General features: G+C 40.0%; 1 protein-coding gene and 2 pseudogenes across 1 annotated transcript; 2 read left to right on the forward strand and 1 right to left on the reverse strand.

The window, feature by feature from the left end:
• Positions 1-4,342: 4,342 nt before the first annotated feature.
• Positions 4,343-5,784, reverse strand: LOC139460974 (uncharacterized; annotated as a pseudogene).
• A 9,207-nt stretch (positions 5,785-14,991) lies between these two features.
• On the forward strand, positions 14,992-21,014 carry LOC139461366 (uncharacterized; annotated as a pseudogene).
• A 473-nt stretch (positions 21,015-21,487) lies between these two features.
• LOC139461367 (uncharacterized) lies at positions 21,488-22,290 on the forward strand. The gene is made up of 2 exons (XM_071242974.1): positions 21,488-21,517; positions 21,661-22,290. The coding sequence occupies exons 1-2, from the start codon at positions 21,488-21,490 to the stop codon at positions 22,288-22,290; spliced, it is 660 nt and encodes a 219-aa protein (XP_071099075.1).
• The last annotated feature ends 4,657 nt before the right edge of the window (positions 22,291-26,947 follow it).

Raw genomic sequence — 26,947 nt, forward strand, 5'->3', positions numbered from 1 at the left:
GTTGACTGCTTAAACTGAATGACTCTATGAATTTTGCTTAGAACCATGCCTTGATTCAGATAAAATTGTAAATGTCTGTAATGAATAACATATTTCTGTTTGTTTAACAAGTTTGGTACAAGCTTTCTACATGGTGTTCCCTTAATGTTTTAGCCAACTTTCAAATCCTGAGAATATTTAGAAAGCATTTCATGTGTCACTGTCATAGACTGGGGTGCTAAAGGGTAGTCACTGTGACTGTCATGTAAACCAGATGTCAAGGTCAACCTCAAGAATGTAACCTATATCTGCATCAGCTGGAATACTCCTTATATCTAAATGCTCAAAGTTATCTACCCACTGGAAGTCTCGCTCAGGGAGGGCTTGGCACATAGCCCGCCCATAAAGATTATTCGTGTTGAGGTAAATAAGGTGTCTATTCGGTTCATCAGTTTTGTAATGTTTCTGACCTGGTAGGTTTGATTCAGAATACTTTTTGGATATCATGCTGATACCACCACTGAGTCCTGACTCTATCCTGAGCAGCATTTCCACATCTGTCAGCCGCTCTAGCTCTACATTTCCCATTTTCAACATGGCATCCAATTCCAAACCCAGTTGGCGTCTAATAGTGTCCTGGATCTAATTGGTAGTTTTCTAAAGCTGTTCTTCTGAAGTTTTCAAACACATCAGCCAAAAGTAAAAAGTGTACAAGTCATGATACTGCCCCATGTGCTGAATGTGGAATGTAGACCACACATTTTGTGCATGGTCATAATCTTCAACAGAGATGGAACTATCAGATAAGCCATTGTAAAAATCCTCTTTTTCGGGAAGATCTTTCATTTCAAATTTTGTTTCATCGTCCATGAAATCATAAGGATATACTTCTCAATTATAGCTCTACCTGAGTTAAATGGATAAATTTGGAAAGGTCTTTTTTCTTTAGATTTTCAATCTTAGAGGAACTATGTCTCCAAATTAAATTCCTGCACACCCATATCCAAGGTGTGGAATATGGTGCAAAAAATAAAAGGCAAAGGTTCAAGATCATCTGTTCACCATCTTAAGGAAGGTGACACGTTACTAACGGATAAAACAGATATTGCAAATAAACTTGGAGAAACGTTGGCAAAACATTCTTCAACATCTTATTATGTCCCAGAATTTGGTGAAGACTATAATGAAGTCTTCTCATTACATGAGCTACATACCGCCCTTGGGCAAGCTCATGACACAGCAACAGGAGCTGATAACATTCACTACCAGCTTTTAAAACATTTACCTGAATCATGTCTGGAGACACTTTTAGACATATTTGATCAAATATGGACATCAGGGAATTTTCCTCCTTCATGGCATAATGCCATTGTAGTCCCAATACCAAAGCCTGGCCGGGATCATACAGATCCCTCTAACTATCGACCTATATCATTAACAAGTTGTGTATGTAAAACCATGGAAAGAATGGTTAATAATAGATTAATTTGGTATCTGGAAACCAATAATCTAATTACAAATATCCAATGTGGTTTCCGAAAAAATAGAAGTACTATCGACCATTTAGTACGATTAGAATCCTTTGTTAATAATGCTGTTGTAAATAAACAACACGCAGTATCAATTTTCTTTGATCTTGAGAAAGCATACGATACTACGTGGAAGTATGGCGTTTAAAAGGATTTACATGAATTTGGTTTGAGAGGTCTTTTATCTCATTTTATATCACAAGTTTTAACAGACAGACAATTTCAAGTCCGAATGGGGTCCACCCTGTCTGACCATTATAATCAGGATCAGGGTGTCCCACAAGGCAGTATTTTGTCTGTTACCTTGTTTAGTATTAAAATAAATAGTCTGTCCAAGGTTTTAAGTGATTCAGTTGATGGATTACTGTTCGTGGATGATTTTAATGTATCATGTCGAGGTAATAATATGCATACCATAGAGAGGCAGTTACAAATCTGTCTCAATACAAATTCACAAGTGGTGTCTAGAAAACGGGTTTAAATTTTCTAAATCTAAAACCAACTGTATTCACTTCTGCAGAAAATATAAGCCGCATTAAGACCCTGAATAAGTTTGAATGGCACCCCTATCAAAGTTGTAAAAGAGGCCAAATTCTTGGGACTCATCTTTGATAGCCATTTAACTTTCTTACCACACATTAAATCACTTAAAGCTAAATGCCTGAAAGCACTTGATTTATTGAAAGTTGTATCAAATTCCAAGTGGGGAGGGGATCAGACAACCCTCCTACACTTATACAGGTCACTGATCCGTTCCAAACTTGATTATGGCTCCATCGTCTATGGTGGAGCCTGTAAAAGTAATTTTAAAAAACTTGATACTATCCATCACCAAGGACTGAGGCTTTGCCTTGAAGCCTTTCGCATTTCTCCTATTCCAAGTCTGTCTGTTGAAGCGGATGAGCCTTCTCTTAAACAGTGCCGTTTGAAACTATCTTTACAATACATCACTAAATTATATTCTAATCAGTCAAATCCAGCTTTTAATTGCGTATTTAATCCTCTCTACGAAGATATTTACTCTTGAAATTATATTCTAATTTGTCAAATCCAGATTTTAATTGCGTATTTAATCCTCTCTACGAAGAAATCATCTCTTGATCCACCACTTGGAATAATAATAAAATCAGTTGTTTCTGCTGCGAAGATTAACTTTCAAGATATAGCTCCCACACAACTTTGTTCATCACCTCCTTGGGAAATGGTAAGACCAACTGTAGATCTCACATTAACTAGTCTTAAGAAATCTGATACAAACCCACTAATTTATAAACAAGAATACTATCAATTACGAAACAGTTATGACACTTATGAATCTATATTTACAGATGGATCCAAGGATGGTGGCGCAGTTGCTAGTGCCACTGTCATTGGATCCAGAACAGTATCTTCAAGATTACCCGATAATAGTTCCATACTGGAATTGGAAGATGAGATAAGGTCATCCTTTGCAGTAGCTGCTGGTGTCACAGTAGTCCATGGTAGTGACGATGACATGGTGGTGGTGGTGAGTGTCTCAGTACTAGACCACAATGTCATTGATGATGTGAGAGCAGCATCTGTGGCGGTAGTGGTGTCAGCAGTGGTGAGGGTTGACATTGATGATGTGAGAGCAGCATCCGTGGTGGTAGTGGTGTCAGCAGTGGTGGGGGTTGTCATTGTTGTTGTTGTTGTTGTCCTCAATGATGGCGACGGAGTGATGTCTGTTCAATAAGATAAACAATTTTAAGTATACCTTTTGTTTTCATTGTTGTATCGCAAGAATACACACACACACACACACACACACACACACAGAGTTCCCTACACGGTACTACCTTTAGATTAGTATGAGAAAATCGTTTCAGTCTTCAAGTGAGAAGGCTTTCATTAATAAAAATAGGTAGTAGTATAGTTTTCCGCATACTCATTACAAAAATAATTATCATGTGTTGCACATCTATTTATAATATAAAATTTAGTTCCATCGTGAAAACATTGGTTACTTACCGCAACTGATTCCGTTCACATTGATGACATTCATGGGACTTATGATGTCGGAACATTCGACATCGCCCCTCTGATTGACATCAGACCCGAACAGGTTTCCTCGAATTGACAGTTCATCCCCCCTCCCCAGCTCAATGCGGAGGAAACCCACGAAAGGGTTTCCGTTCACGTGTATGTACTTAACATTTGTCTTCTTGCACGATAAGAACAATCCGGCACCGCTTTTTTTACATGTGCGCATATCGAATTCGGGTTTCTCTGTAAGTACAGTCTCTACAGAGCCCAGGGAGAACCAAACTATTATCAGACACTTCAACATCATGACCATCTCCCGGTCACATCCCACACTCGCTCACATGTGACTGATCGGCTTAAGATAAGCATGCGCAGAAGAGGCTTGCAGAACTCCGCATACAACTTTTTCATGATATTTTACCCTAAGCGGTCACTATGCGGAGATGCTGACAATTAGTTTTCAACTGCTAATATAAGACAATTTTCATCTGTTCCATTCGAATGTGATGACATTGTCTGGAAATATGTAATGAAAATCGATCATTGATGATTTTTACTTGAATATGATTCGCTTCAGTTCGTTCATATCATCTGATAATGATGCAATAATTACTACAAGGTTAAGAAATTCAAAACAATTTTCACTACACATCTAACTATGAAATATCACATGCGTTTCATCACAGAAGATACTATGTACAACTGCATAATAATATATTATACATCTATCCACCTCAGAAGATACTATGTACAACTGCATAATAATATATTATAGATCTCTCCATCATAGAAATCTAATCATTCGTGTCTATCAAGGTTACCATAATTATGTCAATGATATGATAAATATAACCACTGACCCTATCCAATGTCTTCCATGATAATACATTTATCAATTATCTTTGCTTTGAGGCTGATGTGATATCAGTCCATTATTATTTGCAAAGTGACAGTCCAATTCTTTTGTCTCTCGTCAGTTAAATAATTTGGACGAACCCACGTTTCGTCCTCGTGGAAAGGTGTCGGATCATAGCCGGCATGAACGATACCATATTCAACCAAATGTTGCTTTGCTTTTCGAAAAAGATCCTTGTGTGTCAGAGTTTTCATGACCTCATCGAAGTACCACGTGACCTAAGAGCTATAGCTCTTAGGATATAGACACGTGTGTTGTCGCTGCGAGGGATGGATGATTTCACATCCAGGACATGGACAGTTAGTTTCTTTAATTCTTATCTCTATACCATGGCGCAGTGCCGCGACATAGTATCCATCGAGGATATGTTCAAACTCCAGCCTCTGTTTCTCAATCTTCATTTCCTTGGGGAGCGGCGACACAAAGTTTTAACTCCCGAGCTGTATGTGATACGGTCTATAGCCTCTTATCTGAACAATCAGTTTTTACTCTTGACTGTGATATTGACTGAAGTTTTAGTGATTTTCAACATCACTTTTATTATATTTGATTCCCTATGGTCCGATTAGACATTTTTTCGCCGCGAATAGCTGCAAGATTGCTGATGCGGCGTTAAGCAAAACTTACTCACTCACTCACTGTGATACGGTCCCTCTGAGACCTGGAACTGCGTCGATTTAACTAACTCCAAAGCAATTGACATAGCCATCATTTCATCGCTATAATATCGCTCATCCTCATAGACCGTGTATCCTCGTTGATCCGTGATGATGAAATGATATTTCGTCAATGACATCGTTGAGCTGTTGCAGTTAATGGCGGTGCTGTTGATAATAACCAACAACAAAAAATATATAAAAAAATAAATAAAAATAACAAAACAATACACATTACATATTCATTCCTATATGTGTTTAAAATGTAGTGTTATAATCGACATTTCCCTTTATTTCAATTCACTGTTTCCATAGCGATATGTTATTCTATTAATTCATTGATTACTTTCCTTTATCTAGCAGTTGTTTTGTTAACGAAACGAGTATAATCGGTTAGCCTGATATAGGTAAGATGTGCATCCGTCGAATACATGTATACACGTGTCTTCGTGTAGGCATGCTTCTTGCAGTTTTCCAGCTTGACTAGTAGCCATCCGCCGGTCTGCGACTCGTCATACAGGGGATAGTGCGTGTGCTTTAAACAGGATAAACCATTGACAAGGAGAGATTTGGATCGTCTTACTCGGGAGCAATGTAATCATAGGGCAAGGATGATACCCCGTCATCGAGTATGTACCTTTTATTGTCTAAAGGAGACAACGCGACTTTCCTTACCTTCACTGTGTACAATGCGTTGTGAAAAGACCTAATTTGTTGAAAAGTAGCCCAAAACTGTTTTCTATCATACACACATTTTTCACCCAGGTATGCTGTATACCCTTAGCACGTTTCTCCTCTAACAATACAGTACTCTTTTCTCCTTCCTCGCTCTCTACCTCCTGCTTTATTACAAAACTGTAGCATTTACTTTTCAATCCTACAAATTCGATGATAATATTATGTGCGGTTTCTGATTTCATAAGACCCGGCTGTTTATGTCTTTCTTTACTGTACAGCGGATGAGTCTTTGGAAAATTGGATGTGTCAAACAATTCCATGTGATAGCTCATAAACAGATAAGGGCCCAGGAGGGTTTTTTCTGGCGGAGCGCTCACGGCGAATAATAGCGAATCTGTATCAGACATACACAGTTTCACCCGACTACCGTACTGTCTAACCAAAACGTCGTACCAGAAAGAATAGATTCTTCTCTTGGCATGTTCCAGTATACAGTAACCCACGGCGATGGGTTTGTTTAAGTGCGTTCCATTTCTACCGAAGTCAACTGTCCGGAGAAAATATTGAGACGTTTGAAATTGCACTTGGCAGTACATTTCGTCAGTATGTTAGCATCGGTCACCAAACGAATGTCCTTATACTTTCTACAGTTTTCAATCTGTTTTCCATAACACGCATTGCTCAAAAGTTTTACGTTTGTGTGTGTTGATATCGATATAAGGTTTCATCCATGCATCCTGAGCAAATCTGACTACGATGTGAATATGTTTAACTCGCATTCCCAGTCTCAAGTAACACTTCAACGTTTCGAAATGAATAATGTATTTGTTTTTGTCGTAAAGCGTGCAAAACATTTTTTCCCTGATAGATCTAATTCTTTTAAAATCTCTTCACAGTACGGTGAAAATTCGTTCGATGGTATGTCTCTATGCATTGGCGCAGGAGGGAATGAAGCGAAGAAGTCGTGTAAATGTGGAGGGATTGTCAGATCGTATTTTATCGCATAGCCATAGTCTCCGTCATAAGGGACGGACATCCAGTCAATGCTGTCAAACACGTCACGCTCTAAGAACTCAAACTTCCCCACGGGCAAGGGCCCTGTCATACAAGTAGCGTACAGGCTATTGACGTCGTAGAACAACAAATAACCCGTCTCTTTTGTAGGGTCGTACTCGCCCCCCATGTAAACGTTGTTACTTTTGAAATAACAACGGCTGATGAAACTACATCCACCCCTGATACCCCTCAAAATACCTGTACAAATCAGGGTGTGTTAAGAGTCGTAACTGAACACCAGTAAGCTTGAGGGCAGACTCACAAAATGAAACGGCTCGAGACCGTAGTCCTTCATACACACAGATCGAAACATTTGCATGACGTCGCATAACAACAAGGTGTCTACCGTCATGTACAATTCCACAAAATCATTCATCGATTTCATGTCAAACGTATGCCAAAGTTGTTGTACAATGTCATAATCTGGATCCGAAATTCCTTCCTCGCTCAGCGAAGATTAAAACTCATCTTTGGACGGTAAACATGTCTCACCCAATACCTCAAAACTGCTCAGATATTCATAACAGAACGGCAATTTTCTCGTCAAGAGGTCTACATGGTGAGGATACTGTTCTCTTAAATGTTGAAAGTGCTCAATGCCTTTGTCTTTCAAGTTTTTAGTTAACGTGTCTAGGGAAGCATTCAAAAATTTATAAGAATCCAAGAACACGAGGTTGTTGACGCTGAAACTTCAAAATAATACAGTATTGTGACCAATGCAATTTAATTCTCTGTCCTAAAAGGCTTCAACAGCCTGTAACAACAGATGTGTGTCGTACTTTTCTGCATTGTGTAGCACACAAACGACCCTCTTTCGTTGTCGATAATTGAGATTACAGTTAAAATGCGCTAACCCTCTCACCCGACCTGTTAAATGGTTGTGGTCCATGACCGGCGATGACAATTCGAACCCCTCTCCGCATAACCAACAGACATCATCTATGTTTATCTCTATGCCATCATCACGAGGGATGATCGGGTCAACTGGATTTGCATAAATTTCGTCTTCGATCCAATCGTAAGCCTCTAAAATACTTGTCATAAAATGAATACCGGCATCGGGACCGGTGTACACTTGCAAGGGTTGATAATAGTCTTGTACACGACTAATCAGTTTGTAAGCATAGACACAGGGAACGTGAGTTTAGAATCCGGATCGTCTTGCGGTTCGAGTACAGATTCGAAATCGGCATATAAAATGAAATCACATTCTTGTTCGTAGGATTTCTGTCTCAAACCGTATTCAAGCAGATCACCATCATCATCTTCACTCAGCATTGTAATTCTCTGCGTTTTTTATTACAATAGGAAGCATGTTTTTCGAAGGCCGACTGGTTTGTAAAAGACCAAAGACATCGTAGACACACTTCACTGTTGCTTTGCGTAATAGATGATTTCACCAAACTCGCCAAGATGGTAATTAAACAGAAATGACTCTTTCCTATATCTGTTAGTAGCAAGAGATCGATACATCGTTACGAGGAACATCATCCTGTTGTTTTCTAATGAGAGCAGGATAAATGTAACCTGGAGTAACAATACCATGTTTGTCAACCACCAGTTCTTCATACCCATATACGTGAATGGATACATTGTTTTGACTTTCAAATATAGGAACCTTTTTTAATGTCATGGGAAAGGAGATACCGTTTATATTAAACTTATTGATGTGGGGCAGGTAATGGATTTCACGTTCGCGATGAGACTCCGGCAGAGCGGGGAAAAAGTGAGCTATCACCGAATACAGAAAACACAGATCGTCACTGTTGACTATGTTCAGTATTGATTTCTTATGTCGTTTCAATTCCGTGGGTAGTTGAACGATGAGCCGTGAAAGGGTCTGAACTGAGTTAGGATAGTTTGACGTTGAGAACTCTTTCAAAGTTTAGATAGCGAATGAAAATAAGGTTCCGTGTGATACACTTGTCCATCGTCTGCTAGTTTTGAAAACTGAACGTGTAGACACAGCCCCCATTTAACAGATTTTTTTCCGACCATTTCCCTTCTTACCACATCAATAACTCTCTCTTGTATGGACGCTAAATACAATAAAGGGTCACTACCCTCAATAATACCATTTGGTATGAAGTTAAATACCCTAGCCTCTCCATCAAATGCTTGACGCGCGCACCCGTGAGGTATGCTATTTTGTCTCGTGTTAGATTGTGTAACTGGTGTCTTCGTTCGCCGGCGTCCTTTAGCACGACCGCTGCCCGAAATTCCAACCGTGCTGCTGACGTTTGTGATAAGCTAGTTTGTACTTACTGCTACAGGAGAAATTGCATTGTTGACAGAAAAAAAGAGATGGGTGATGACGTCTCACATGCCATTTTAAGTAATTTAGATTGGTGTATTGTTTTCCACACTTTTCACAACCTAACAGTTGATGAACTTGACAATCTTTTAGGTGTTTTCGCAAAGCCGAGAAAGTGTTACTTTGCATTCCACACTTGCAACTTTTTAACGTTTCTCTATGACATCTAAGAATGTGTTTTTGTAAATTGTCTTTTCTGGTACACACAACGTCACAGTGATTGCAAGGAAATTGCTCGGGTTCTTGTTCAAAACAACTCTTTAGATGACGATATAAGGCTACTTTGGATCCGTATGATTTCTGACATAATACACAAACATAGACCAGACACTTGTGTGGGATGACATAATATCTATTCTCTCCTTGTACAATGTCTATGTGTTACTCGTTACGCTATCCATATAAATATATCTGTAAGAGTAAACATAAGGTTGTTAAACAAACGTATGCACTCGCTCAGTATCGCATAGCTATAGAAACGTATATACCGCTCTTACGTATTTTAAAATGAAATCTTAACTCACTTACCAATTCGTTCAAAGTCGGCGAAGAAGTTTCAAACAAGGTAGATCTGTGCGTGTGAGGACCAAAGTCAGAGGTTGTATTCAACTCTAAGCAGCGGGCTCAAAGTGTCCTTCCAAATTTCCGTTGGTGACTTTTATACTTAACTGTGTAATCCGAATGATTGGTTAACTTAATGAATACGTTTACGACTACAACCATTGTGAGGCATCATCGACGAATCACTGGTTCCCGATGTCTTCCTAGGTAACACCTACTTTTTTATGATTGATAGATGATGTTAAAACATACATCGTCAATTCATTTGTGTTTTGTTTGTGTTTTTTGTTGGTTTGTTTTTTCAGTTTGATTCAGTTAACTGGACGCCACACTATCTATACACTATAATGTACTAGTGTTTATGTTACAACTCTATTGATTTTAATATTGATATCGACATGATATGACTGAACTAATGCCTGTGCACTAATAATACTCCCATTCATTCACTGTTGAAGTATGAATGGATTTGATATCTTTATATTAACCTGATGAAAGTATTCTAATGAACGAAACAAAAAAAATGTTACTTACGGTAAAAGTGTATTTCTTATTTTATTTTTTAATATGGCCTCTGTTTATAAAATTCATTCATAACCTTTTTATGATGAGCAATGAATTTTTTTACCATGGCAGTATTGTTTTCATATACGTAAATGTGTTGAGTGAGAATACAATAAACAATTTTCTGTGTCACTATCCGGACGATTTTCGAGTGTAACTTAAACGTCCATAAGTAACCTAAAGGTCTAGATAAAAAACAGGGTTCGACTGTCACGAAATGTTTTACGTTTCATAACTTCATCTGACAAACAGGATAAATTTGCTAGGTAGTGGGACGAGAATGTCACAATGTTCTTCAACTTTGACTAGAATACAATAAAATAAAATAGGAATGTACTAGTGGAACCCCATCTTGAGTATTTTAAAAAGATAAGCACTGTTATATTTGAAACTTTACACACAATGCGAGCAATCGCGTACTAACTCGAACCCACTTCTCGGTTGTTGTAGACAATAAGAAGACATATATAACCATGAAACATTTAGTATATTCAAACTTATACTACCTGCAACTGAACAAAAAAACTATGAATGAAAAGAAAATGTTAAATCATGATGCTTGTGAACTTGAGGATTTTCTGCTAGAACTTTCCTGCATGGGATTGTAAAGATTTCTGCTAGAACTTTCCATAACTAACGTGGATTGGTTACTTCCGAGTATCCAATGAAATGTGTTACCTTTATTTCAAGAAAAAAAAGAACCTTGAAAGGAGAGAAGAGTATAAGCTTATCAACGGACGCGTTTAAGGCACTTGTCAATAAACAGGAGCAGATTCTAGAAGCTGCTGAAGATGTAGAGATGACTGCCCATTGCAACTTGGAGGTAGATCACAGCAGCCATTTCCATTCTTATCAAAGACCCGGTAAGACTCGAATTATTTACTTGTTTTCATCTATCTGTGTATGATTTACGTTTGTATTATGTGAAGCACAAGTTAAACTAATTATTTGATCAAACATATGTTCTAGTATGATTTAAAATGTTTGTATTAATATTGTTACATTAACAAGGAATTTGATCTTGTATATATTCACTGATTCCCGTTCTCCAACAGAACTAGTATATGCATATTTCATTTAAAACTTATTAATCTTGTTCTACATTCCATTTTTTAGATACAATATTCAGGCCATCATCGTCTCCAGGCCCTCCTCCTGCTCTCATTTCCGAGAGCGAAAGCATCTTCACCAACGCTGATGAACGCTTGCATGTGCGGCCACAATATAGACCCTACCCTGGTGTAGGATTAAACAACAACGACAACGACAACTTTGCCAAACGTCATCATCGTGATCATCATCCTTTGAGACGACCCCAGCCTCTTCACTCGTACCATACAGCTGGGTACAACGACGGTGCTGACTACCGCAGTTTGGGCTACAACAGCTCGGGCTATAACGGTTCGGGCTACGCTTCTGGCTATACCACGAACATGAACAACCAGCCACCTCCTCTCAAGCCTCAGCCTCAGCCAAAGCCACAGCCCCAGCCCCCCATCCACAACAAAGCAGCCCAAATGATCCTGAAATGGTATGAAAATACCAGCTGAGTTGTATTCCAATAAAAGTTTTTAACTAACGCTAAATTTTCTGCTATTCATTTATTATACTCAGATACGTATGATCGATAAAGGGATACTGTTCCCTTCAACCCAATCGCCGCAGTTTGGCAGTGTTTTACAAAACCGTACGTTTACTGACACTTCTACCATAGTAGAAAGGTGCATGTGTCTTGAAATTGACACTGTACATATAATTACTCCATTTACGCAAACAACATTGATCCCGGCTATATGTATCTACTAAACACATTGCTTTTTAAATCGCCTTTCAATACACCGGGGCAATAGAGCCCGGTACGCGAGCCAGACACACACCACACACACATTTATACACTGCTAACTGCCTTACTGCCGAGAACTCGCGACAGGTACCCATGTCCACAAAGAATAAAAACACATAACAGACAAATCAATATTTGTATTCACCATCAAACTATGCTTGTAATGATGGGATGCGGTATGTGGTTCATCCCCATCGTCTAACTTCTTCAATCTCAGGAAGACACTTACAACAACCATCCTTAGTCGCAAAAACCAACAGACGACTATCCTAAAGCAGACAAACTTTTTTCTTATTCGCATCTAACCGGTTGAAGACGGGGGAACCGCTACCAGACGACGAATGGGAAACCGCTAGCAGACGACGAGCACCTGTGTCAACACCTTCACTCCGCTTGTATCAATACCATCCTTTGTCCCCATTGTTACCACATCTTTAGGGAGGTTGCAATGGTCTAACGCACATTCGAGTACCCCCCTCCACTGTACACTCGCTTGCGCTTCATCGTTTTCCTTTGAAATTGGGAGGTAAATGCTATTGTTGTCATGAACTACTAAGTTTTCCTCTAATCATGTTGTTGAGGACGGTTAAGCAAACGTACGGTGAAAGTGTGCAGTTGTTTGCAGCTTATGCTGGTTTAGGTGGGGACGGAAATGGTGCGGCAATAGAGCACCAAGTGGTAGGATTTTTTATAGATGGGTTAGCCCCTGACTATTTGAAAATGAGTGAGTGAGTGAGTGAGTGAGTTAATATTTAACGTCACATCGGCAATATTTCAGCCATATCGTGACGAAACATAATTTGACAGTAACAATATATTTTAAACTGTATAAAATTCTGCCGACGAAGGGCGGTCATGAGCGAAAGCCCACCCAATATAGCGACGGTCGTAATATGCGCGACGCACGAACAAAATCTGAGAGCCAAATTTGATCTTAGAATAGGAAAAAGTAGGCGGTTGATGGATGACCAACGTTGGGAAGAGGCCATAGAGGTCGACCATTTCCGGCCTAAGTGCCAGAGAGTGGGCCACAGGGCAAGAGATTGTAGGGCAGCCGACAGACACGGATTGAATGAAAGGCCTGGCATTAATGCAATCATGAATGATCGAGGAGGTCCCTCCAACAACCCACCGGCATTACTGTGCCGGGTATGTAACCAGCCGGGACAATTCAAATGGGATTGCCCGAGTAGAGCTAGGAGTAATGGGGCAGGCTATGGGGCACGTAGGGGAACAGGGAACCAATGTTTAAACTGAACACTCCTTCTCATGACGAAACCAATGGGAAGGAGGAGGAAGAGACAAAATATAGGATTAATTTAGGTGGTAGTCTGAGCTTGTGTACACTAAGGATAGGGAAACAACAGTATAGGTGCTTAATTGATTCGAGAGCAGAAGTATCTATTATTCTAGAAGGGTTTTTCGGTAATTAAAAGGGCTCCATGAATTAGGAAGGAAGAAGGTTTCACTACAATCTGTAAATGGGAATAATTTGGAGGTGGATGGTTTTGTAAACCTGACATTCCAGCAAAATCATGGGGGGGGACACCAAAAATGGGCTTCACACATTGTACCCATGTCGGGAATCGAACGGGGTCTTCGGTGTGATGAGCGAACGCTTTAACCACGAGGCTACCCAACTGCCCCTGGACCTTGATGAAGATTGATACAGATGAACACCCACCTATCAAGTTAAGGCCATACTGGACGCAACTTAACAAGAGAAAGGTGATTGAGTGAGTGAGTGAGTTAAAATTTTAAGTCACATTGGCAATATTTCAGCCATATCGTGACTAGCAATAGTTAAACATAATACATATATTGAAATTTATATAAAAACCTGCCAACGAAGGACAGTAAAATAACAAGACATATCACAGAAATATATTTTAAAACTAGTATGGAATCATAAAATTGATAGCACTAAATATAACATCACGGTATAAAAACGGGCTGTAGATCACCATACTGGGGACCATGGGGACTTACAGTACTTCAGCCTCCTGCGTGGAACCCAGCAGGATTTACATCATCCCTTCAGGTGTTGGCGATTATTAACATACTTAGCCATATTAAAATAACATATATTCTATGATTAAAGACAATGGTAAGAACAAATCTACTTTGAATGACGTGGTCTTACATACCCTCTCCAGGGGACAATCATTTTACATTACTTCAACCCCCTTCGAGGATACAGCCACTAACAATCTCAGTTATTGCATTTATCCTGCCAATCATAAAAAGTATGTTAAAAACACAACATATTAATCAAAATTTATGGTACAATTCAATTTCTTTTAAAAAACCAATAACTAAATGAGTACTTATTGACACAATTGGGGGATTCTAAGTACTTCACCACCCTGGATTTGAAGTCTGGGTACTGGCAGATTTTGATGGACGAGAATGATAAGGAAAAAACAGCGTTCGCCTGCCACAGAGGCCCTGTTTGAATTCTCGGTCATGCCATTTGGTCTCTGCAATGCTCCATCAATTTTCATGGAACTCATGAATGAAGTACCACAGGACCTAGAAGCTTTAGCTATAGCATACCTAGACGATATCTTGATCTTCTCAAAAACGCTAGATGACCATATGTCTCATATCCAAGCCATTTTTTAACGTATAAGAAAGCATTCCCCCAAACTCAAACTCTCCAAGTGCAGCTTTGCTCAATTGGAGACAAACTGCTTGGGATTCGTGATCAACCGTGATGGAATCAAGCCTGAGGAACAGAAAGTAGAAGCCATACAGTCAATGGGAGCCCCGCCAACTGTCAAAGAGTTCATGTGCAATTATTATCGTCGTTTCATTCCCAATTTCTCGAATATTGACGAACCTATCGTCCAGTTAACAAAGAAATAAGCCAGATTTTCCTGGACAGAGGAATGCAAACAAGCTTCGAGTTCCTGAAACAGAGTCTGACGGTGATACCGCTGCTGACATATCCAGACCCAAACAGACCCTATTTCCTGTATACGGATGCATGTGACAGCTGCATTGTTGCTTGTCTAGCCCAAGTGAGTGATGACAGAACGGAGAAACCTATTCATTTTCTGTCACACAAGCTGAGTGACACCCAGACACGCTGGGCAACCATAGAGAAGGTGGCATATGCAATACACTTCGGCCTACAGAAACTGGACCAATACTTGCATAATGTGGAATTTGTGATTAAAACCGATTACAAACCATTAAAGTACCTGTTGGAGTCTCCAATGCAATATAAAAAGGTACAACTATGGGCCCTTGGAATAGCAGGATATAACTGTCAAGTACAGTACACTGCAGGCACGGAAAGTACCTGTGCAGATCTGCTATCCAGAGTCCCATCTGATGGGAATACACCTCAACAACAAAAATGAGGAACGCGAGCATATCGTGAATGACAACGGTCTAGAGATCAATGTATTGAATCATCAAAATTTGATCCAAAGACGTATGCTCGTTGTCAAGCTCCCAAACCCGAAGATCCTGCTGAGATAAGGCCACTGGACCCCAATGCAGATATGACCACAGAGCAGTCTCTGGATGAAGAGATCCAGAGGATAAAAACCTCACTGGAGAAAGGACAGGAGGGTCGCTATAGTCTTACGAAATTTCTGGTAATAGATGGTCTAATATACTACATCACAGATGTGGATGATGAACCAGTCACTAGACTGTATGTGCCTGTATCATTAAAAGGCCAACTAATCAATCAGTACCATGAAGAGAATGGGCATATGGGGATTGACAAGACTTTTGATGCCCTAAAGACAAAACATTACTGGCCGAATATGTACAAACACCTATATGAGTACATATCCAGATGCGTAACTTGTCAAGCCCGTTCTTTAATGAAACAAAGACCTCCGCTACAGGAAACTGACGTACCTCCTTATCCATTTGCAAAGATAAGCATGGATCTGTCAGGACAATATCCAACTACTCTGTCAGGTAACAAGTATATTGTGGGTTTCATAGACCTCTACAGTGGTTTGCCTGAGGCTTTTGCAGTACCTGACAAGACTGCGGAAACCATCGCTCATCTGTTAATAGAGGAAATATTCCCTCATTATGGCTCGCCACTAGAGATTGTCACAGACAGCGGGGCAGAGAATGTACATCGTGTAGTGAGAGAAACCCTTGCAACATTAGGCACTCACCACGTGACAACTTCCTTTTATCACCCTCAGGCTAATGGTAGAGTTGAGCGTTTCCACAGGACATTGCATGATGTCTTAGCGAAGAAACTTGATGACAACCTAACTACATGGGTTTTGCACCTGAACCAGCTATTCGGTTCAATGTCTGTGAGTCATACAAGTTCTCGCCCTTCTTCCTCTTGTACAACAAAGATGTAGTACTACCTTTGGACACTCTCCTAAAGCCGAGGAAGAAATATCATGGGGAGGAAGGGCTTAAGATTGCTTTGCAACAACAACACAAGTCATTTGTCCTTGTACACAGACATGTGAAGAAAGCAAAGAAAAGGCAGGCAAAATATGCTGACGGGCCCAGCAGGCCAAATGAGATAAAAGTTGGTGATCACGTTTTCTATAAGCATCACCAGCGGAAAAGGAAATTGCAATCAAAATGGAAGCCATACTACAGAGTCATAGAGCAGACATCACCCGTCACTTTCATCATCCGGAGTCAACTAGATGGCACCGTGACAAAAGCACATGCCGAACATTTGCGCATAGTGAAACTAGATGACTGGGAGATCCCTAAGGACAAAACAGGCAGGGCCAGAAGGAAGGCCTACTATGTTGTTCCTCCGGATGGGTCAAGACGGAGATACTACTGATCCCATATCTCGGATGACAAGGCGATAGCGCCATGAAAGATCAGACTCTGAAGAAGAAGACTATATACCACAGGCTGAGTTGCAGAAACGACTAAGGGCCAGGAACCGTGATTCCAAGGGAGGTCAAGATAATGACCCAGAGTCAGTGGGAACGTACGGAAAGCATGATGAGCAAACAGAGTTTCTCAGGCTGAGTGAAAAGGTATGTGTTAGTAAAAGTGATTATGAGTATCTCTCATTACCAACTTTATGAAGAAAACGATGTTGTATCTCTAGCGTGATTTGATAGACAGATTATTTCTTTCAGACCATCAACGCCTATCGGAATACCGATGTAGAGTAAGTTTCATTTTCATTATATTTTCGTGAATGTAAGGGTAATTTCATTAGATTTATATGAATATGTGTGGGACTTTTATTTATCTTCCTATGCATTTTGAAAAAAGTAATTTCATTTAAACACATGTGGTTCGGTCTATGGTGAAAACAAGTACATCATGTTATGTTAGTACGACTATCGTTACTAAACTCGTACAGTCCCTTTAAGAAGACTGCTTTATTTCTATATACAGAAATGCCCCGAAGTGTTCCCCTCTCCCCATCAGCTGGCCGTACATTTTCGACGGTTTCATTCTAGCAGTAAGTTGAATGTTCACAGGAGTGTCGGTTAGTGGGGGGAAGTTATATTATATCTATCTTTCACTTTATCCATCCATGGTTAGTTTTAACGAGGTTCATACCACATAGGATTTCAATGTTAGTGTGTCGTGTGTGTATAGATAGCGTTGGCTGGGGAATGTTTTCAATAAATTGTTTTCTATTTCAGGGTCCACCATCCACCTCCTCGGGGCAGGCAGCAAAGGCGGGAAACTCATGCTAGTGGAGGTAGATAGTGAATAGTGATAAGCTAAGGGTTTTAGGTAGCCCTGAATTATGTATTAATTCAGTTCGTCATGGTGTTTATGATTATGTATTCGCTTTGGAAGTATTATATACCACATGTTATTCATGAGATTTATTTGAAGCATAAGAGCTCGTAGTGAGTGAGTTAACGATGCTGTTATATGCGAGCCCAGTATTCATACATTAAATTTTATTCTATCACCAGCTCCCTCATGTTCCCGCATCTCACCATCGGATGGTTGTACCTGCCGGACGTGTCATAGGCGTTTCGAGGATCGGTTGTCTCTCTACCGTCATCAGATGATAGAGGGACACCGTGGGCTACCATCGCAGTCGGGCGGGAGTATGGATACTGATGCTGCTGGTAGTGAGCTCCAACCACGCCCATGGGGAGAAGGTCCCGCCCCGTGGGTAGAGGAGAGCACTGGCAAGCTGACTCCAGGAAGCCTATGACCTGGACGCTCCCTACATCCTCGCACGGGACCAACCCAGGGACCAACCCAGGGACCAACCCGGGGAGGTGTTTTCTACCTACAACCTCCCCCTCAAAAACAACTTTTCGATAGGTCAGTTGATGGAACATGCTAGGGGTATCAATCGTTGAATTATAGTTTTAGGTTTAATCTAGCGTTCGGTGTCATCCTGCGTCACGTGGAGACGGAACGCTATCGCTATTTCCATCCTTACGCTGTCGATCCGATCTTTACAACTCCTCTCTATATCGCCGAGCTGAGGGATCTCGAACGGTTGCGTCAGAGACTGGAAAGCTTAGATGTAATGACCTTTCTTAAGAAACAACGCCCCGATACCAAGTGGAAACCCGTTTTGATATGAGTATCTCGACACTCCGGATAAGCTAAACGAAACTCGGCTTCCCCCTCTGGGTGAGGCATGGTATTCCAGTCTCAAACAGAAGTCCGTCCTCGACGATGGTGTGAAATCGACCGAGGAGAATAATGCCGAGCTCGAGGACGTTTGGAGACGGCAAGGCATGTCCACATTTTGAGATTTCCTCGAGTGGTATCACAATCTGGACGTGGTTCCCTTTGTGGAAGCCATACAAGCCATGCAGCAGTTTTATTTCCAGGATGGCATCGACCTCTTTAAAACCACTATTTCGGTACCCGGTGTGGCCCGTCAGAAACTATTCCGGGAGAGTTGAAAGAAAGGGGTTTCCTTTGCTCTGTTCGATAAACGCAACGAAGACCTCTATCACACCGTGAAGGGTAATGTGGTCGGCGGTCCTTTTATCATATTCACGAGGTACAACAAAGCTGATCAAACGTTGATTAGAGGCCATCCCGATAAACAGTATAAAAGGGTGGTTGGGTATGACGCGAACGCGTTATACTTGTGGGCTATAGATCAGCCCATGCCCACCGGTCCTTTTGTGCATAGGAGAGCCGAGAATCTATTCAAACCGGAACGCAGGGACAGGTACCCGTGCATGTATGATTGGATGGATTGGTTGAGGGAGCAGGAAGGGCGGGACATTCGGCACAAGTTAAACTGGGGACGGGAAAAACGATTCGGGCCGTACTTGGTGGATGGGATCATTCCCGGCTCCATGACCGTATTCGAGTTTCATGGATGCTATTTCCACGGCCACCATTGTCACCTCACGGCGAAAGTGCGCGCTCAGGAAACATTAAAAGAACGATTAGAACAAAAACTAAAAGCAACCAGAGTGCGCGTTGCTTACATCCGTGATCTGGGTTACACGGTCGTGGAAATGTGGGAATGTAACTTTCGCGCCGAGTGCAAAACTAATTCCCAGCTCTCATCCTTTATCCGAGATCGTCACTCAAAAGAAGGCGTGGAAGGAGGTCTCGCAACGGGATATGTTGAATGCTGTGGAAAAGGGGAAACTTTTTGTCATGGTGGAAGTGGACATTTGCGTCCCCGACCACTGGATGCCCGGACAGAACCCTCACGGCACTCATCTCTCCCCGGGGGAGTACTTTCAAGAGATGACTCCCCTGTTTTGCAATGCAGAAGTTCCGTTCGAGGTTCTGGGGGCTCACATGCAGGGGTACATCAGGGAGAACGACTTGAGTACAAAGCCGCATCGTACGCTCGTTGGCGGGTTATAGGCGCGGAAAATCTTGATCGCCACCCCTCTGTTGCAATGGTATTTACAGCACGGCATGGTAGTGGATCGCATGTACAAAGTTGTCAAGTACAACCCGAACGTGTGTTTTCAGCAGTTCGTTCGGGATGTGTGCTCTGCCAGACGAGAAGCTGACCGAGATCCCTCAGCAGCCATTCGCGGGGATACGACTAAACCTACGGGGAACTCCACTTACGATTTCGGTTTTGATCAATAAAGAAAAACATCAGACTGTCTCGTATGTGTGTGGTCAAACGACGGCTAGCACACAAGTCAATTTCCCTCAATTGAGGGAATTGACGGAACTGGGCAGGGGTTATTTCGAGGTGGAGAAAGCCAAGAAAGTCTTGCACCTTGATACTCCCGTGCAGCTGGCGTATTTCATCCTGCAGTATGCCAAACTGCGCATGCTTCAATTTTACTACGATTTCATGGATGTGTATGTGGATCGTAGCGATTTTGTATACATGGAGATGGATACAGACAGCGCTTACATGGCCTTGAGCGCGAAATGTCTGTCCGACGTCATTAAACCCACCAAACAGTCGGCGTACCAGGGCCAGTTGAAAGGGCTCTGTGTTGACCATAACCCGGACGACAGCCATGTCACGCGTTGGTTTCCACGCAGTTGCTGTTCCGTCCACGCCCTTCACAACAAACGTACTCCGGGTTTATTCAAACTCGAGTACGAAGGAGACGAGATGATCGGACTATGTAGTAAAACGTACTTAGTCTCACAGTCCAGTCTCCAGCGAAGAACAAAGCTAAGGCCGAATTCGAACGTACGTACAGCACAACGTTTACTAGGCCGTGCTCGCCGCCGGCTCGGTCGCAACAAGCCCGTCAATAACAAGGCCCGACGCCTCCATTCAAGCACCCCTGTCATCGGTCATTTCGAACGCCGGGTAAAATTCTCCTGTAAAGGCATCTCGAAACGCACACTGAAAACACCACTAAGAGCGTTTAGAGATGTTTTACGTACGCGAGTACCCAGCGAGTGGTTGAACAGAGGTTTCCGACTCAAGGAGAATACCATGTGTTCCTATCAACAGACACGCCAGGGGTTGAGCTATCTGTATTGCAAGCGTCGAGTGCTAGCCAGATGACCTTTCAACTACAATATTCCATTCAGACGTCACATTCTATAAATCTAGCAGCGTGCGAACTTTTTTTTCACTCTGCTTGTGAAAAATGTCCGCTTCGTTTGTTGTGAGAAATCCCACTCATGCAGATTATTATTTTGGCATTAGACAATTACATTATTCTATTTTTTTTAATTTAATATCATCGCAAAATTTGCTTTTGATACTAAAAAATCCCCAGCTAGAAAACAATATCAGCAGTTTCTGCCAAATTTATTTCTGCTTGAATTATTAAAAGGAAGTTTTATTCCACGGTGAAGTGGTTATTTATCTGGAAAACAGTGATTTGAAAAAACTTCAAAGTTGTCTAGAAGTGTCGTTGCTTATGAACGTGAGTATCTCTTTTATTTTCGTTGGTTATTCTTTGTAACTAGAACCAAGGTTATTCGTTGTAACTAGAAACAAAGTCGAACCCAACCCAGGTCCGGATTCTAATGATGGCGTACAAACTAGATCTACTGCTGGAGGTAAAGGTGGAGAGAAGCAACTTACATTATCCTCAAAGGCAAGTGAAAAAACTTTACAAACTGTGTTGGATGAACTGAGAGAAGTGTCATGTAAGATAGACAAAATTCAGCGTTCTAATGATGATATGAATCTGAAACTTCAGACTGTTGAGAGTACACTGAAGGTGGTTTTAGAGCAGATTTCTGAGACTAATAACCGATGTCAAGCCCTAGAAGAGGAAAATTTTCGTTTGAAAGATCAGATGAAAGCAATGGATGACAAACTTGATTACCTTGAGAATATGAGCAGGCGTAACAATCTGATATTTCACGGTGTACCGAGAGGTAATGAAACAGAGTCATGGACTGATTGTGAACTGATTGTAAAAAATGTCCTCAGGAACGACCTGCAGTTATTAGATGATGTGAACATTCAAAGGGCACATCGCATTATGAAGGGGAAGGCTATTATTGTTAAGCTAGCAGACGACAAGGACAAACACGCTATTCTGAGGGCATCTAAAGCTCTGAAGGACACTGGTATGTTTATTACCGAGGACTTCTCCCCACTGGTGCGACAGAAGAGAAAGAAACTTCTCCCGAAGATGTTTCAGGCGCGTGAATCAGGTTTGAAGGCATTTTTGCGGTATGATAAGCTGTATACTGAGGATAATATTTATTCCTATGACCTGGGTTTAGACTGTGTCACAACTGTCAAATCAGGTCACAAGCCAGGACTTTCACGTGAAGTGAGTGCGTCTGATGATGTCATCAGCTCGCCCGGCCTAAGCTAGGAAGATGGCCCGGTCCACCAGTTGCCGCCAGAGATTGATGCGCGTACTTGGTTTGAAATAGTAACATGGAATGTTCATGGTTTGAAACAGAAACTAGCTGACTCTGACTTTATACAGTATTGTCTGAAGTTTGATGTCATTGGATTTGTTGAAATATGGAACAATTTAAATAAAGATGACATTTCTTCTATATTTATAAACCATACTGTTTATATTAACCAACGGGACTTTAATAACAGAGGCGGTGTTGCCGTTTGCGTTAGCCATTTTGCAAGTCAATACATCAAGAAGATCTGGTCTGACTTTACTGATTGTATTTTCGTGCTTTTGGATAAGAAACTTTTTGGTTACACATACGATATTTTATATGGATGTGTGTATATTCACCCTGTATATTCATCCGTCCGGAGCGATCCAAGACTGCAGAAAGGGATTGATTACTTAGAAAACTGTTTGCTCTCGTGCATCACAGATGCTGATATTGGAGACTTTGTTTTTGTGATTATGGGTGATATGAATGCTAGAACAGGCAACTTAAAGGATTATATTTTACAGGATGGCAACAAATACATTCCTTCACTGGAAGATTTGAATTATAAAACTGACAGTTTTAGCATATCTAGAAAGTGGACAGATGATCGTGTAAACTCCCATGGTTGTGATTTAATAGATTTATGCTGTTCTCTTGATATACATATGATGAATGGGAGAACAAAATCAGATCCCCGCGGGGATTTTACATGCTTTGCTGGTGGGGGTGCCAGCATGGTTGATTATTGCTTATGTTCATCTGAATTATTTAGTACTAATTATGATTTCCGTGTAGCCACAAGATGTGAGTCAGATCATTTTCCCATTGTGTTTAAGTTTGCTGTTACAGATACAGAGAATGTTATCAGTAAAATGAATGCTGATAATGCAGAATCTATTTGTAGATACCGATGGTGTGCTGGTAAGGCTGAAGCGTTTTCTGAGTTACTTCGGGACTCGCTATCATCATATAGCTTTGATGATTTCATGGGTGAAATTTCTAGCGGTGTTAATTGTGCAGTTACAAAATTGACATCATTGATCATTACTTGTGCTTCTGTCAGTGATATGAAGGTAATTACAAGCTCAAACATATGTACATTCTCAGGAGCAAGATGGCATGATAGCGAATGTAAAGAGTTGAAACATGAGAAATATCGTATTCCTAATATGTTTAGAATAACTGGTGATCTGAACTATTTACAACAGTTTAGACAGTTAAGAAATGCGTATCGAAATATGTGTAGACAAAAGAAATTGATTTTTGAAGAGCGATTACTTGAGGATTTAATGTCTCATACTTGTAGTCCTAAGATCTTCTGGAACCAAGTGAAGGGACTTGTGTCAAAAAACAGTAATGCAACTCAGTTTATAGCTCCATCAGAATGGGTCTCCTACTTTAAAAATATTTTGAATATAACTGATTATGATGTTGATCATGATAATCTTGCTTCCGCTGAGAGTTTTGTTTATGAACACGAGGAATCTAACTGTTTTGTCTGTAATGATGAAGAATTAAATGATATTTTGAATTGTGAAATCACTGAACCAGAAATTTTACATGCTATTAATCATTTGAAAGATGGTAAGGCGGCTGGTCCCGATGGAGTTCTACCAGAAATGATAAAGTGTTGCAAGGGTAATCTTCTTCCTTATCTAGTTATATTATATAACGCTATTTTGCATAGTGGTAATTTTCCTGAGGATTGGGCTCGAGGTTTACTTACTCCCCTTCATAAGAAAGGCAGCAAATTTGATGTTAACAATTATAGGGGTATTACACTTACTGATGTATTGGGTAAAATATTTACTTTTATTCTTAATAAACGGCTTACTATGTTTTGTGACATTTACGATAAGATACCAGAGTCTCAGGCAGGTTTTAGGGCTGGATACAGCACCATTGATAATATATTTGTGTTGCAAAGTCTAATACAGAAATACTTATCTAAAGCTAATGGCAGATTTTACTGTTTATTTGTTGATTTTAGAAAAGCCTTTGATTGTGTAAATAGAAAATTGTTGTGGTATGTCATGTTAAATAAGGGTATACATGGAAAGTTATTTTATGTCATTAAAGATATGTATTTAAAAGTGAAATCGGCTGTAAAGTTATCAAATAGCACAGCAACTTGCTACTTTGAAACGCTAAGTGGTGTACGCCAAGGCTGCACCCTTAGCCCTATATTGTTCTCTTTGCTTATTGTTGAATTAGAATCAATGTTGCACTCCTCCGGCGAGAGGGGAATATTTGTGAGTCAAGAATCTCTAGACATTTTGTTGTTATTATATGCCGATGATTTGTGCATAATTGATGATACTGTAGTTGGTCTCCAACGAAAACTTAATATCCTTAAATCGTTCTGTACTAAATGGGGTTTAGAAGTTAACCATAATAAGACTGAAATTTTAGTTTTCAGAAATGGTGGAAAACTTAGGAGTACTGAGAAATGGAGGTTTGGAGATGTTAATGTTAATGTATCTACCTATTATAATTATCTAGGTTTGTTATTTTCAAATCGGCTGTGTTGGACGACTGGTATCAACTCTCTTGTTCAGAAGGCAAATAAGGCTCTGTTCGTCGTTAAGAAATTACAGCATTGTTTGAAGAACATACCCGTACATATACTTTTTAAAATATTTGACATTCAAATTAAGCCTGTATTATTATACACTTCAGAAATATGGGGCTATTCAAAAATTGCAGCAATTGAAAAATTTCAGATTAAATTCTGTAAATTTACTATTGGAATTGGAAGTCATGTTACAAATGTTGCTGCCCTGGGCGAATGTGGTAGATATGGCTTATTTATTGATTATCACAAGAAATGTATTAAATATTGGTTGAAATTGTTATCTTTACCCAGTTATAGATACCCTAAGCAATGTTATTTAATGCTGAAATCTTTAGATGAAGTTAATCGCACTACATGGGTAACTTGTGTCAAAAGACTATTATTCAGTTATGGATTTGGCCACGTGTGGATTTCGCAGGAAGTTGGTAATGAGACCCTCTTTATTAATGCATTTATTCAAAGGGTAAAAGACTGTAACCAACAGGACTGGTATTGTAAAGTTTGTGAAATACGTAAATTATCAATGTATAAGGAATATAAGTCATTGCTAACAGTTGAAAAGTATCTCTGTGAAATCACAAGCCGTCATTATAGACGTATGTTTTGTTTGTTAAGAATTGGCGAGTTGCCATTGATGGTAAATTTAGGTAGAAGATGCGGTATAGAGTACTGTAATAGGCAGTGCAGATATTGTAATTTACAGGAAATTGAAGATGAGTTTCATTTTATGCTTGTCTGCCCATGTTACAGATATTTAAGAAATAAGTATTTACCTATTTATTACTCTTCCAATCCTACCTTATTTAAATATAATACTCTATTATCTTGTAACCGCACTAGTATTGTAACTAATTGTGTTAAGTATATACTGGAAGCACTTGCAATCCGAAATACTGTCACTTAATACCCTCTTTCATCTGCCTCATACTGCATGTGTGTATTTTTCAATGAGTATTTGTACGTGGGCCTATGGCCTTTATACGGAAATAAAGAATTGAAAGAAACAAAGTTTTAATTTCATTCCATTATCGGCTTTCCTTTGATGTCGCTCATGTGAGCGGTTTTTTATTTTTCATATCTCCACTACGTGTCATTTACATGTATAACAATGATCTGTCAATTTTGGGTTGGTTGTGGCATGGCGGTATTGTTTTATCCAATCGACATGATCACATTTTGCATTCTATTTTTTTTAATTTAATTTCATCACAAAATTTGCTTTTAATGCTAAAAAATCCACTGATAGAAAACAATATCAGCAGTTTCTGTCAAATTTATTTTTGCTCGGATTTTACAGAGGCACTTATATTCCACGATGAAGTGTTTAATCATCTTCAAAAGAGCGATTTGAAAAACCTTCAAAGTTGTCTGGAACTGTCGTTGCGCTTATCAACGTGAGTATCTCTTTTATTTTCGTTGGTTATTCTTTGTAGCTAAAAAGAAGGTTATTCGTTGTAACTTGAAACAAAGCTTTAATTTCATTCATTTATCGGCTTTCCTTTGATGACGCTCATGTGAGCGGCTTTCATCTCCACTACGTGTCATTTACACGTGTAACGATGTTCTGTCAATTTTGGGTTGGTTGTGGCATGGCCGTATTGTTTTATCCAATCGACATGATCACATTGCATTCTATTTTTTTTAATTTAATTTCATCATGAAATTTGCTTTTAATACTAAAATATCCACTGATAGAAAACAATATCAGCAGTTTCTGTCAAATTTTTTTTTGCTCGGATTTTACAGAGGCACTTATATTCCACGGTGAAGTGTTTAATCATCTTCAAAAGAGCGATTTGAAAAACCTTCAAAGTTGTCTAGAAGTGCCGTTGCTTATGAACGTGAGTATCACTTTTATTTTCGTTGGTTATTCTTTGTAACTAGAAACAAGGTTATTCGTTGTAACTAGAAACAAAGTTTTAATTTCATTCCATTATCGGCTTTCCTTTGATGTCACTCATGTGAGCGGTTTTTTATTTTTCATATCTCCACTACGTGTCATTTGCATGTATAACAATGATCTGTCAATTTTGGGTTGGTTGTGGCATGGC

This window comes from Haliotis cracherodii, unplaced genomic scaffold (genome assembly GCF_022045235.1).
Source record: "Haliotis cracherodii isolate W230 unplaced genomic scaffold, xgHalCrac1.p SCAF_14, whole genome shotgun sequence".
In the NCBI taxonomy this organism is placed as follows: Eukaryota; Metazoa; Mollusca; class Gastropoda; order Lepetellida; family Haliotidae; genus Haliotis; species Haliotis cracherodii.